At 61.6% G+C, this 13551-nt stretch overlaps 1 protein-coding gene across 5 annotated transcripts in view; it reads right to left on the reverse strand.

Moving 5' to 3' along the window:
* Window positions 1–13551, reverse strand: part of GSE1 (Gse1 coiled-coil protein) — a 402534-nt gene that overhangs the window by 34833 nt on the left and 354150 nt on the right. For 4 of the 5 annotated variants that reach the window (XM_036441246.2, XM_045582632.1, XM_045582633.1 and 1 more), the window contains exon 3: window positions 802–1020. The exons of the other annotated variant lie outside the window; for it this stretch is intronic. In XM_036441246.2, the coding sequence (XP_036297139.1) occupies window positions 802–1020 (219 nt within the window). The remainder of the gene's footprint in view (window positions 1–801; window positions 1021–13551) is intronic. 5 annotated transcript variants of the gene reach the window in all.

Raw genomic sequence — 13551 nt, forward strand, 5'->3', positions numbered from 1 at the left:
TCCCGGCGGCGCGGTGCAAACCGCCCCCACCCCTGGTCGTGGAACCAGCTGCCCTTGACCAGAACTACCACGGGGGCAAGCAGGACGCCCATCCTGAGGAGTGCCCGGAGCCAGAGGCACAGACAGCCTCAGGGTTCACACACGGAGAGTGGAGCTCAGAGAGGGTCAGCGTTTGCCCATGCCACACAGCACGTCACTGCCCGAGAGACACCAGAAGCTAGGGCTCTGGACCGCTAGGCGACACCAGCCCCGTCCATGCCCCTGCACCCCTGCTCCAGTGAGCTGGGAGCTGCCCCGGAAACCCTGTTCCAGGATCCGTCAGGTTTGCAAAGCCTGCTCCCTGAAAGCCGGAAGTGGGTGCCAGAGCCTGGAGCACATGGCTCTCCAAGAACGGGTGACCTGGGGGTGGGCTCTCACGGGCTCCGGGGAGGCGGGTCAGGGCTCAGCACTCCCCTGAGGCCACTCCTCTGAGGCCCACCTTCCCCAGCCGGGCGCACAGCCCACCGCTGACACCCCCACGGGGGCTCCCGGAGCCCAGGAAGGACAGAGGCAGGAGCAGAGCGAAAGCAGAAGCCAAGCAGAGGTGTCCATGGCTGGGGGGCCCGCTGGCCGGGCAGGGGTCCGGGAAGCCTGCAAGCTCCTTGTGCGGCTCCCACCAGACGGAACCGGCACAAGGAGACCCGGAGGGGACTGGCTGCTTCCCGGGCCGCCCCTGGCGCGGAGCGGAGCGGAGCGGCCTGGCAGGAGGGCATGGGGGGCTCCTCTCCCTCCCTCGGCGGTGGCCTGGCGTGCGCCTCTTACCTCTGGGCTCCTCTGCCTGTTTGGCGAGCTTGCGCAGCGCAGCGGCAAAGCTGGAGGACGGCGCGGCCTGGGCCGACAGCGCACTGCTGGTGGCGGGGCTGCCGCTGGGCACCAGGGCGCCATTGAGCGGCGAGGGGGTGAGGGGGTTGACGGTGGCGGTGGTCCTGGTCGCGGTGGAAAGCATTCCTAGTGAAGGGGACTTGGGCTCATGGCTCATGCCTGAAACAGGAAGAGAAGAACCAGAGGTCACCCAGAGAGCAGGAGGCCAGCACCAGAGCGGGGTCCGGGGCTCAGGGGTCCGGCCAGCGGGCGGCATGCAGGGAGCAGGAGGGGCCTGGGTGACCCCAGAGGAGAGGCAGGCAAAGCAGACAGAGCCAGCGCTGCAGAGAGAATGGGCCGCGAGTCCGGCCAGTGGCCCCGAGGGTCCAGGGATACCCCACCCTCCTGGATCCGTAATTAAAGAGCCAGGTATGCGCCCAGGACCCCAATGGCTCCACCCGCACAACCCCTACCACCTCTCCAGTGCCGCTGGGCAGGCCTGGGGGAATGTGACAGCAGCAGAAATCATCCCTGACCCGGCCTCGGGGAGGGAGACGGAGGCAAGGGGCAAGGCCAGCCAAACTAGCAGTGACAACGAAGACGAGCAGGCCAGCAGCTCACGGGTAACCTTCCTGCCAGGCCTCTGGCACAGCCGGTGAGGCTGGCACTGGTACCGTCCCCATTTTAGAAAAACGGAAACAGAGGCTCAGACAGTGCAGACCCAGCGTCTGACTGAGCATGGGGGCCCCTAGGAGGCAGGCCCCCAAGACCGGCACACCCACTTCCCCTGAACACGCATCCCCGGGAGCCAGGCCATGCCGGTGCCATCGGCCCCCTGCTGGGCAGGGAAAAGATCTTGGGGGCACGGGGCGGGTGCACGGAGGTGGCAGGTGGCCTGGAGGCCTTGTCTGTCGCCACCATGCCCTACTGAGTCCCAAAGCCACCGGGGATCCTGAATGGTCTTCTGCTGAGGAGGTGCCTCCGAGAACAGGCTGTGGAGGATGGGCCGTCGGCGGTGGAGGGGGAAGTGGGGGACAGAACCCAGTGTCCAGTCCCCGCCGTGCTCCCTCACCGGGTGCAGGCCCTGTGGAGAAGCTCACGATTCGGAACGGCGGGTCTAACCGGCAGGCAGACCTAACCGGCAGGCGGATCTAACCGGCAGGCAGACCTAACTGGCATCGGCGGGGAACCCCCTCCTCCACACACACGGGGGGCCAGGGTCAGGCCACGCCGGCCAAGGAGCGGCCGCCCACCAGGGCGACCTCAGACGCCACGCGGGAGGACTGGGCCACCTAATCACAGCCCGGCCTTCCCAGGCCCATTCAAGTGTCAGCGAGGAGGCGGAGCCTCCCCTGCCCTGCACGCCCCATCAATCAGCCCCGCTCGGTCCTGGGCGGGAGAGGACGCCATAAATAAGCTCTCCGGGAACATTTCCTGCCTCTGGGGCCACCTGCCCAGGCCCAGGCCCCGCTCCCTCGCTGCGGTGCGATTCCAGGGAGTAAATCAAGGCCGGCGGCCTCGGCGGGGGCAACAGGTCACGCGCAGGAAGCGGCAATTACCTTACGACCCCAGACAGGGGCCTGGGAAGGCCGCGGGGTCGTCTGGGGGTGGGAGAGTGGGGTTCACGGAGTCATGGGCGTGGTGGGTGGGGCACGCACAAGCACAGAACACCCAAGAACACAGCAGGGCAGGAGCGTGGGAGCAAGGCCCACCCCAGGCGGTGGTCCCCCACCCAGAGCCCTCCTCACCTCTGCAGGAGGTTCTGTGCCAAGTCTAAACGGGTCTGATTGGAACCTGCGGCCATGCCCCTCCCCAGGCGGCCAGCTGAGCACAGGGGCAGGCCCCGAGACCAGCCCCCCTACTTCCCGGGAACATACGCCCCAGCCCTGGGTCCCAGAGAGCCCAGCCATGTGGAGCCGTCATTCCCCGCTGGGCAGGGATAATATCTCAGCAGTGGGGCCGGGTGCTCGGCGGTGGCGGTGGCGGTGGGGGAAGCAGCTGACGCATAAAAGACAATATTGAGGCAGGCGCGGGCTCGAGGGAACACCGTTCTTCCGGGTCAGGGCTTGTACCTCGGGAACAAAGGACCCCCTCAAGGGCCCTGCGCCCACAGCCAGCAGGCTGGCCTCCCAGCTGCCGGCGGGTCACGTGGGCAGCAGCGCCCACGGCAGCCGCCCCGGAGCGACCCGCGGCTGACCCCTGGTGTCCTCCTCTCTCTGGAAGGGCGGGGGTGGGGGTGGGGAGAGGGAGCCACGTGTCCAGTCACCTGGAACCCAGGTTCCTGCCCCTACCTAGCAGCCGGATGGCCAGAAAGCACAGGTTCTGACCAGCGTCCTTTCTCAGCCCGCCTGGCACCCCGCCAGCCGCTCCAGGACCAGGGAGCACATGGACAACGTGCTCCGGAAGCCTGGCCCCAGGGTGCCTTCGGTGTGTCGTCCGTCCCCCCCCCCCCCCCCTCCCGCCCCAGGGCCAGCAGGGACGGAGGGTGGGAGGTGCGGCCAAGGCCACGAGTCAGCAGAAAGCAGGGGCTAGAGGTGAGGGCTCAGCACTGACTCAGCGGCCAGGCGCCGGGCCTTTAACCTGGCCCCGCAGCCCTCAGGCCAGTCCCTTCCCCTCGCTGAGCCCCATCCCCTGGTCTGTGACACGGAGATAAGGAGAAAGTCTGCCTCGCTGAGGTCAGTCCCGGAGCTCACTTACGTGCTGGGCTTCAGAGTGGGGCAGATCACTTGTTATTGTACAGCCCATCCGCCAACTGGGGCCAAAACCCTATCCCAGGTCCTCGCGGGCGAGGGGGCTGGCCAAGGCCACACGGGTCAGGCTCAGCCAACGGGGCAGAGGCTGCCTGCTGCACCCCCCTCCGGGGTGGGGGGCTTCGAGGGAGAGAGGTGAGGCGGTGTCAGAAGCCTATGCACTGCTTGGCAGGGGGGTGCAGGGGTACCCCAACGCTGCCCCTCCTCCTGCTGCTGCCTTCCCCAGGCCTTGGGGACAGCCAGGCCCAGCCTGGCATGCAGGCCTCGGGCAGAGGGCCAGGTCCATGACCCTGAGCGGGCACAACGGCAGCTGGTGAAGGCTGACACCCAGGACACCAGGGACTAGAGCTCCTGTCCTGCTGCCCACAGGGGACACCCAGGATGCGTCCCCACACACCACAGCTGATGTGGGCAGCCCCAAGTCCTCAGGACCAAGGCATCCATTGGGGGGTTGTCTACAGATGCTAAGATGGAGGCCTGCCTCTCTGGGGCCCCAGGCAGGGCTTCGCGTTTACCAAGTCTTGACCAGGAGCTCAGAGGAAGGGCCGCGTGGCAGATGAGGTGTGTGAGGAGGGACCCCAAGGCATCGGAGCAATCCTCAGAGGTCACCCCAATCCCCGGGTCCCCTCTCAGGATAGCCCAGGAGAGGCCGCAGCGGCAGAGCCACCGCCTACCATCCCTCCCTGTGCCCACTCCTCCGGACCTCCGGCATCGCCCAGAGGCCAGCAGCGTGCCAGTGGGGAAACTGGAGCCAGGAGCTGTTTGCACACCGGTGAAGGCCATGCCGATGGTTCAAGGCCACACAAGTAAGCAGCACAAAGAGGACTCTAACCTTGTTTCCTGGCTCAGACACAGCATTCTGACCGCTCCGGACACTACCTGCCCAGGCTGAGACTTAACCCTGACGTCTGACCAAAGGCATATACACGCCCGGTGAGCTAAGACATTTTTTTTACCACAGCAGCTCGCCGGACAGTTTCGCTTTCTGAGGTTTCCGTTACCTCCGATCACGTGAGCTGAGGGCAGTCAGCTGCCAGGCTGTGGGGATGCTCCAGCAGCCCGCAGAGGACCCGTGTTCCAGAGCGCCAAGCCCTCCCATCAGTGGCTGTGCGAGGTGCCATCCTGGCAGCTGCTCCTCCAGCCCCCGTCAAGCCTCCAGGTGAGACAAAAGGCCAGGCAGCAGCTCGATGACAGCCTCATTGCAACGGAGCCAGAACTGCCAGCTGAGCTGCTCCCGAGGCCCTGACTGCTTTTAAGTCTGGGATCGTTTGTTACGCAGCATCAGTGAGTGTCACTGACTGTGTGTCTCATCAGGACCCACCCTCTCAACCTGCCCGTATCTCCCTTCTTTCTTGAAGCCCAAGAAGTTCAACCACCTGATTGTCTAGCCTTTACCCCAGAGTCCTGTCTGATGCCATCAATCACCCCCCCCCCCCCACACCATCCCTTAGAGACGTGGCCACCTCTTAAAATCCCAAATACCCTAAGACAAAGGAGTCTTTGTGCCCATTCTACAGTCGCGGGAGGGCAGGCTTGGATCCAAGGGCTAACACGATCAGCAGCAGACCGGGTTACTCAAACACAGCACCTCCATCCCACTTCCGAGGTCAGGGCCAGATCCAGACCCATCCCGGGGCCGAGCGCGGGACGGGCTCTGCCTGCCGGGAGTCCACACGATGTGCAGTGCACGCAAACGGGGAGGAGGAGCGGGGCAGCGAGGACGGGCCATGTAACTGGTGCACCTCCCAATGACCGGCCCCAGAGGCCGGGGGAGCAGATGTGAGGTCACCGCCCAGTGGCCGTGTGACAGGCTGGCCAGCTGGCAGCCCGGGTGAACATGCTGTGACTGCCAGCTGCCAGTGCTGGGCAGGAAGGCACAGAGGTGCTGGATGGGCAGGTGGTGCCACAGGGCAAATCCCAGGCCAGGCCCCAAAATGTCACACGTCCCTTATGGCCGGGGTGGGTGTCTTCAGTTGGCAGCAGGAGGAGTAGATCTCTTTTTTGTCCTTTTTAAAGTCTCTCTGTCCTAGTATTTCTGCAGCGAAGCAGCTTTTCAAAAAGTAAAAAATAAAAAAAATGGGGGCCCTCAAAGAGATGGAGACTCGCCTGCGTGAAGTTGGCGCAGCCAACAGGAGCATGGGATGTCCCCAACAAGGCCTGCCAGCCAGCCAGGTGCAGGAGCCAAGGGAACTGGGGTGTCCCTGCTGAACGGAACCCAAACCCAAGCCCTCACTCACCTACAGCCCCCCTCGACGGCCAGGTCTGCCTCTCCTTCCTCTCCTGGGTCAGCCACCCCCTGAATGTCGCCATCAAGTTCCCGCCGGCATCCGCACTGTGACACCCCTCCTCCCCGCACTGAGCCTGCCCTCCCATCTTCACACAAAGCCTGGCACCTGCTCCCCAAACCCGGCCAGTGGCCTGTGTCCCCCTGGAGAGCCCCCCGGGGCTCCTGGGGGGGGGTCTCCCATAACCAGTGTCCCTGCCATGGTGTCAGCCATGGGCTCCAAGAGCTGTGAGCCAGGAAAGTGCTCTGCTGATGTCAGGTCACTTAAAATAGAATTCCAAATGAGCAGCCTCATTAGGCGTCTAAAATTAGCATTCCTCCCCAGCATGTGCGCCTCCGCGGGGGTCCGGGGAACACCGCAGCCGGACCAGCTCCCGCACACCTAGGACAGGAAGACCAGGCCAAACTGCAGAAGGGGGCGGGGGGAAAGAAGGCAGAGACCCTGGGTGCTGTGAGTCCGGGGGCTGGGCTAGCCCAAACTGGTTTGGCTCAGTGGATAGAGTGTCGGCCTGCGGACTGAAAGGTCCCGGGTTCGATTCCGGTCAAGGGCATGTACCTTGGTTGCGGGCACATCCCCAGTAGAGGTTGTGCAGGAGGCAGCTGATTGATGATTCTCTCATCAATGTTTCTAACTCTCTATCCCTCTCTCTTCCTCTCTGTAAAAAATCAATAAAATATATATTAAAAAAAAAAGAAAAAGATGTGGGCTTTGGGCTCTGTTGGGGGTCGGGGGGCAGAAAGCTGGGGCTCAGAGCGGTTGGAGGGAGGGGTCCTGGCAGCTTGAAGGGGCCCTAGAGCTGTTGGATTTTGCCTCCCGGGGTCTGGCTGTGCTGGCTCTTTTCTCCTCCGGAAAGGGACACCCAGTTCCCTGGGGGTGTGTGTGTGTGTGGGGGATGGGAGGGTTGGGGGCAGAGCAGCAAGCAGCCCTGAGTGACCCCCGGCCTGTACTAAGGAAGAAGTGGGGGCTCTGTACTTCCTTAGTACAGGCCGGGGGTCACTCAGGGCTGCTTGCTGCTTTGCGACCGCCCCCCCCCCCAGGTCCTGCCCAGAAAGGTGGACCTGGGCCCCCCCCCACACAGCTGTTCTCAGGCTGAGGCCAGGCGCTATGGCTGTGGAGGCTAAAGGGAGGGTGGAGGGGAGGGGGGGCGGCCCCTGCACCCTTAGGAAGCCCTGGGGCGCGATCCCCCTGCCCTCATTAGAGAGGTATTTATTAACTTCTGCAGCTCCTGGCCATTGACTGAGTTCTTGTCTACATTATCAGCTCATGTAAATTCATTATCCTAACAGCTGGAAACGAGCTGTGGCGTGAAGGCCAATGATGGATGAGGGCCGGGGCCTGGCGCCCGGGGAGGCAGGGCTGCTCCGCTCTCTCCGCCTTGTACAAGCTCCCCGGCACATCAGACTCCGCAGGAGCAGGCGCTGGTTTCCGTGGCCTCCCGGCCTTCTCATTTGCATCCCAGGCTGGTGTCTCCAGACAGGGCCTCCTGCCCGCTCCGCTGCCTCCTCCCCCGAGGAGAAAAGAGCCAGCACAGCCAGACCCCCCGGAGGCAAAATCCAACAGCTCCGGGCCCCTTCAAGCCGCCAGGACCCCTCCAACCGCTCTGAGCCCCAGCTTTCTGTCCCGTGTCTCCCCCCCCCCCACACAGAACCCAAAGCGCACGTCCTTTCGCCAGAGGCTGAGGGCAGGGAGAGGGAAGCCCCGGGCTCACGGCACCCACGGGTGACCAAAGGCGAGGGTCTGGGGAGGCAGGATGGCGGCGCAGCCTTGGACCCCGGGGGAGACGTTGGCCTCTTCGGCTCCCACACTTTCCTCTCTCCGCCTGCGTTTTCAACATGACGAGAAGCGGCACAAAGCTTTAAAAAAAAAAAAAAGGGTAAAAAAAGAAAGGAAGATCCAAGTGTAGGGGGGGCGGGGGGGCTGCTGGAACACCCAGGGCGTTTTCCGGGATCCCACCTTGCTGTGTTCTCCCGCACAGACCCCGTGGGGTGCATGCCACCCAAAGGCTCCCAGCTGCAGGGTTTAGAGCAGGGAGGAGGCCCCAGCCCCTCCCCCAGGGAGCGTGGTCCGGCTCCGGCTCCCTTGCCGCCCGCCTCCGTGGAGGAGCCTTATTAATCAGCACTCAGCCTCCCGCGCTCCCTCCCTCCCGGCCTCCTGTGGACCCCATAATTACCACTTCCTTTCATCCCTGCTCTTCCCGGCTCCAGACCTCAGGCCTGCTCCCTCCATGCTCTGTAATTACAAGCTAATAGCCGAGATGAATTTTCTGCTGGCTCCCGGTTCAAGCACCAATCCGCCCAGCCCCTGACGGCCCCCCCTGGGGTAATTACACCCCGCGAGGCCGGGCCCAGCGGGGCCTCGCGTCCCGGCCGGTGCGCAATCTGGACGTGCATTCTCTAATCACCCCTCTTGGTAATTTTTCATTACCGCAGAGAGAAATGTTTGTGAACAAATAAAGGGCGTCCCCCCCTGGCTCGGGGCCCCCCGCGCCCCCACCTACAGGGGGATGGATGCTTCTGGCGCCTTCACGGGGCCGGGTCGCCCCCTACGGAGACCGGGCGGGAGGCTATGCGCACGGCCACGTGATCTCGGGAGCATGAGTGGCTTCATAATAAATTCATTATTATATTTGCCTTGGGGTGTTCCGCGCTCACTCGCACGAAACCATTTTTCTCGGGGGCTGGGAGAACGGGGGAGGGCCTCCAGCTCCCGGAGACACAGGGGTGGCTGGCCTGCGGGGGCCTTCATGTCCCTTTTCTACTAAGGACACCCTCCCCCCCTCAGGTGGTAGGCTTCTAAGGGCAGATCGGGGCCTTCCCCTTGGCCCATGTCCCTGAACTGGGATTACTCCCCACGGCTAATGCCCTGCGCCGCTGGCAGGCAGAGCCAAGGCCGGCGGTGACTGCCGGAGCAGGAGGGAGCCCGGCAGATGGCCCGGACCCTGACCTGGAACCAGAGAGCCGGACCCAGAGAACATAAGAGGGGAAGGAGGAAGAGGAAAGAAGGGAGGGGGAGTGTGTGTGTGTGGGGGGGAGGGAGAAGGCCAGGGGAGAAGAGGGAGGGGGAGAAAGGAGGGAGGCAGAGAGAGAACAGGGAGGGAGAGGAGAGGCGGAGAGAAAAGAGGAAGGGGCAGAAAGGCGGGAGGCCAGTCTGTGTGTCCGCATGGGACCCCGGCCCCGGAGTGGAATGAATAACAAGGCCGTTCATTTCACAACAAGGTTGCTGTCCTCCCCGTGGCGCGGACCTGTCACTCAGCAGCACTTATTAAGTCACCACAGAATGCTGAAGGCGGGAGCTCATGAGCAGACAGTGTCTGCCAGACCCTAATCAATGGGAACGGGAGCCCACCCCCAGGAGCAAGTCCACCCCCCACCCCCCCAGGGCTGGCACCACAGGGTGAGGTGTTGGCAAAGCTAATTCCGGGGTCACCAGGGAACTGTGAGTGGGTCTGGCCCAGGCCCCAGGATGCCCCCACGGCTGCAACAAATGGGGGTTGACGGGGGCAACATTTGAGCTTTCAGGAGAGACCCCTAGGATGTCACTCAATGCGAGGGCACCATGTGGGAGGGGGGAGAAGGAGAGGGGTGGGCAGGGGAGGGAGGGGCAGATCCACAGGGCTCAGGACCCAGGCTGCTGCTTCTCGGCGGGAGGTGTCCTGGGTAGGAGCCACAAAGTGGCGGCAAGGACAGTGATGGGCGCAGGGCTGGCGCCCAGGGCAGCCCGCTGACACAGGCCTCCAGGGACAACCTAGGGGTTGAGGTTCAAGGCCACAGATGCCTGGGAGTCCCGGAGGTTCCGGTGGAGGCGGAGGACGGAAGTCAGGCAACAGATGGCAGCGACATTTGACAGATTATTCTAAGCTGTTGAGTCTGGAGCAGCCTGGGCAGGACAGATGAAGGGCTCAGAGCAGCAGCTCGGGGGTGGCAGGGCCGTCCTGGGAGGAGTGGGGAGAGGCGGAAACCAGCAGCCTCGAGGAAGATAAACAATAAAGATAAGGAAAGGCTGTGAGGCCAGGTCACTGTTGCAGCCCAGCATCCTGAACCCCCGGAGCCATTCCCTGGAAGCCATTCCCTAACAACCAGTTGCTCATTCTAGAACACTTTGCCCCGAGCATCGGCTACCCTCCCTAAAAAATGACCCTACAGGACAGGTCAGGCAAGCTACCCAGAGTCACACTGCTGAACCCAGAGAGCCAAGCACTGATCCAGACGGCCCGATTCTCACCCGTCCATCACCCCCACATCCAGTGTGCCCGGTTCAGTGGTCCCAGGGCCAAGGAGCCCCTATCATGAGTGTATCCTGCCTCTTGCGCCCACTCTACAGATGAGTAAACCAAGGCTTGTCTCAGGTGGCATGCTAAGAGGCCGAGGAGCCGGGATGGGAACCCAGTTTTCCTTGCTGCTGAACTGGAATTGTCCTTTTGAAAATGAGAAGACACTGGAACTCCTCTCCCCGCAAGCACACACACCAAGGGTAACCTCCCATTTTGCAGACCCCAGTCCTGTGAGAGCGTCCACCTGTGTACTGCCCCATGTTACAGAGGGCGCCAGTGAGCACCAGAGGTGACACAAAGCCAGGCTGTAAAGATGAGGACCTGGCCCTGGGACCTCCCCCTACCCCGATCCCCACACTCCTGCCTCGAATCCCTGCTGGAGCCACAGCAGGCCTAGGACACCACCTGGCAGCGACCCGGGGTGAGCTCGTGGCACCTGAGCTAACCAGGCCACCTCCGAGCAGAGCCTCGCTCACAAAGGGGCCCTTTCTTTCAGAGACTCCGGAGGTGCGGAGTGCAGGAAGCGGGCGGGGGTCAAAGGTGTCCGATGCGGACGACAGGCCCCAAGGGAGAGGAACCCAGCCTGGCCAGGAAGTGGACACTGACTGTCTCCCAGTCTCCACAGAGCTGCCGGCGGGCCAGGGCCCAGCAGGTGGGGAAACAGGCCAGGAGGGCAGGGGTCAGGGCCAGGTCCTTCCTATAACCCGACTGGGGAAAGCAGCAGAGGCTGCTGGCTGGCCAGTCCCAGCAACACCCCCCAGCACACACACACTTCTTGCTTTTTCCCTGCAGAGGCAGCTGGGCCCAGGAATCCGAGTTCAAACAGCGCCCGCCCGTCCCTCTGAAAGAAGCTCCTCCGGCAGAGAGCACTGCCGTGTACCCATCGGAAGGGCACTGAGCCTCCGACAGGGAGTGCAGGCTGACCAACGCCGTCCGGCTGAGCAGCGTGGACATTCTCTCCCCCTGGCTCCCCAGCCCTAAGGTGCTCAGCGGCAGAACAGGGACCAGCATACACACCAGCCACCTCTTCCCAGGCGACGAGACTCAACGTTGGGAAAGGGTGCCGCCTGCATCCCTGTTCGGGCAGGCTGGGAGCTTAGAATCCCAAATGGCAGGCACCCCCAGGAGTGAGTCGGGGGACTGGATGGATCACTGGTTAGAAAACCAGCCAGATGACCAATTTGCTGCACGGCCAAACTCAGTTTCTAGTATTCCGGAGGGGGAAGACCGGACGGGAGAAGGCAGGGAAAGCCAAGCAGGCCTCCTCTGACCCACAGATCTTTTTTATTTGCCCTGAAGTGGTGTTGTTTTAAGTGCAAATCAATGGAAAACATTTTAAAACAGAAAGTTTCAAGTTAAAAATGAAGATTTCCAGTTTCTCTTAAAAAAAAACCATGATCTGGAGAGTGGCCGTTGTCCCCGAGCCTCCAGCTTGCCAGAGTCCCCGCCACCCCGTCACCTCTGCTGGCCTGCTTGCTCAATGCCACGCGGCTGCTCTGTGGGCTCAGGCAATGAACAGCATCTGGAGGAACTTAACACAATACAGCAGCCGGGACCCTCGGCGCACATGTCAACATCTGAGTTCAATCCAGACTCAGGAGGGAGACGTCATCGCCTCTACCCTCAGCCTTGGGGCCGAGGGCCATCGGGCGGGAGGCCGTGATCCTGGCACGTGCCAACCGCAGGCGGGTCTCGCCTGTATCAAAGCCAGTTCACTCAGCTCGGCCGGCATGGCTCAGCGGCTGAGCACCGACCTATGAACCAGGAGGTCACGGTTCGATTCCTGGTCATGCATGGCGCATGCCCAGGGTTGCGAGCTCGATTCGATCCCCAGTGGGGGTCCTGCAGGAGGCAGCAAATCAATAATTCTCCCTCATCATGGATGTTTCTCTCTCCTCCCTTCCTATCTGAAATCAGTAAATAAATAAAATAAAATAATTTTATTTTTTTTAAAGAAAGTTCATTCAAGCCAGGGCCAGCCTCAAATTATAAAATGGTTTTTGCTTTTGCCAAAAGGTCCATACTCAAGATGGTACGCAGACTCTGCAGACCTTTTACCAGAAAAATACTCCTACTGAGTTAATTCTGTAGACAGTTTTACTAAGGTCACAGAAGCCCACCTGTGAACCCCACGGACATGTGAGGCATCCATGGTTAGACGCCTATAACATGGATTCTTTACACGCCAAACCCCGAGCATTGACACCCTCTCCTCACACGTTCTGCCCACGCTGAGTGGACACAGGTATCAGAGGTAAGACTAAGAAAACTCTTAAGTCCTTCCATGATGTTTCTTCACCGGGGCTCATCTGTCGTCTTCAAAGCCCTGGGTACCAGGCCCACGTCAGTAAACATCCGCTAAAGAAAGACCAAGTGCCCTCTAGCCGAAATGGGCTGCGGAACAGAGCCACCGGGGCGAAGCCTGCAGAGCAGACACAAACGATCAGTTCTGAGCTCCTTAGTCCCAACTGTGCCACAGGCCCAGCAGGCTGGTCAGTCACCTTCTTCCGGCAACACAGTCCAACACAGTCCGTCTGTCCCCAGTTGCCTGGGTCTAAATAATTTTGGGCTCTGCTCAAAAATAAACAAACATCCCCCCTTAGCTCCCACTGGGACCTTGGAAGGTTCCAGGAACCCTGGCAGGACGTTCAGATCCGAAAGTGGTCTCTCAGGTGCCGCCCCAAACAGGTAACCAAATTCTCTCGGGTCATACCTTGGAGCCACCCAGTCCACCCCAAGACCCGCTGTGGATGCAATAAGGGCCTCAAGCACAGCACTTACTGGATGTAGGGTTTTCCTCCCCTCTTGGGATCCCTGGAGGCCGAGGGTCCAGGGGCACAGAGAAACGCCGATTAGCCAGAATGGGGCAGGTCAATAAAGGTCTGGTGACTGGCTGCGGGTGGGCAGGCAATGCATCCTCACAACTGCTCCCTGAGCTCCCAGCAGCTCCCTAAGGAGTTCAGGCCTTCCCACCCTTCCTCCTCTCCGAGCCCCTGTGAGCCTGCCCACGCGGGCTTGTGAGGGCATTGCCACCAATGGTGCAGACCCTGTTGGTAGATGTTAAACGAAACCCCGAAGTCCACTGAGGGCCCTGGCTGCAGACACTCTGGCACCCCACTGACACCCCCCCACCTCCCCCCAGACACAGGACAGCCGGGGAGAGGAACACAGTTCAACCAGTTCCAACGTGGGAACCAGCTAGTTAGTTAAAACGCACTCCCTGTGCCTCAGGTACAGGCTCAGGGCTGGGCATCCCCACCAAGGAGCCCTTCTTAGTCTTACAAAGTCTTGTAAGACATATATTTAGGCCTAACTTTTAGCAACAGGCTATTTATAATTCTATCGTTAAAAAAAAATAAATGAAGTAAAAGGCCTGAGGGTCAGTCTCTAAAATGTACCACCTCAG

The sequence above is a fragment of the Pipistrellus kuhlii genome, unplaced genomic scaffold (assembly GCF_014108245.1).
Source record: "Pipistrellus kuhlii isolate mPipKuh1 unplaced genomic scaffold, mPipKuh1.p scaffold_m20_p_17, whole genome shotgun sequence".
Taxonomy (NCBI): Eukaryota; Metazoa; Chordata; class Mammalia; order Chiroptera; family Vespertilionidae; genus Pipistrellus; species Pipistrellus kuhlii.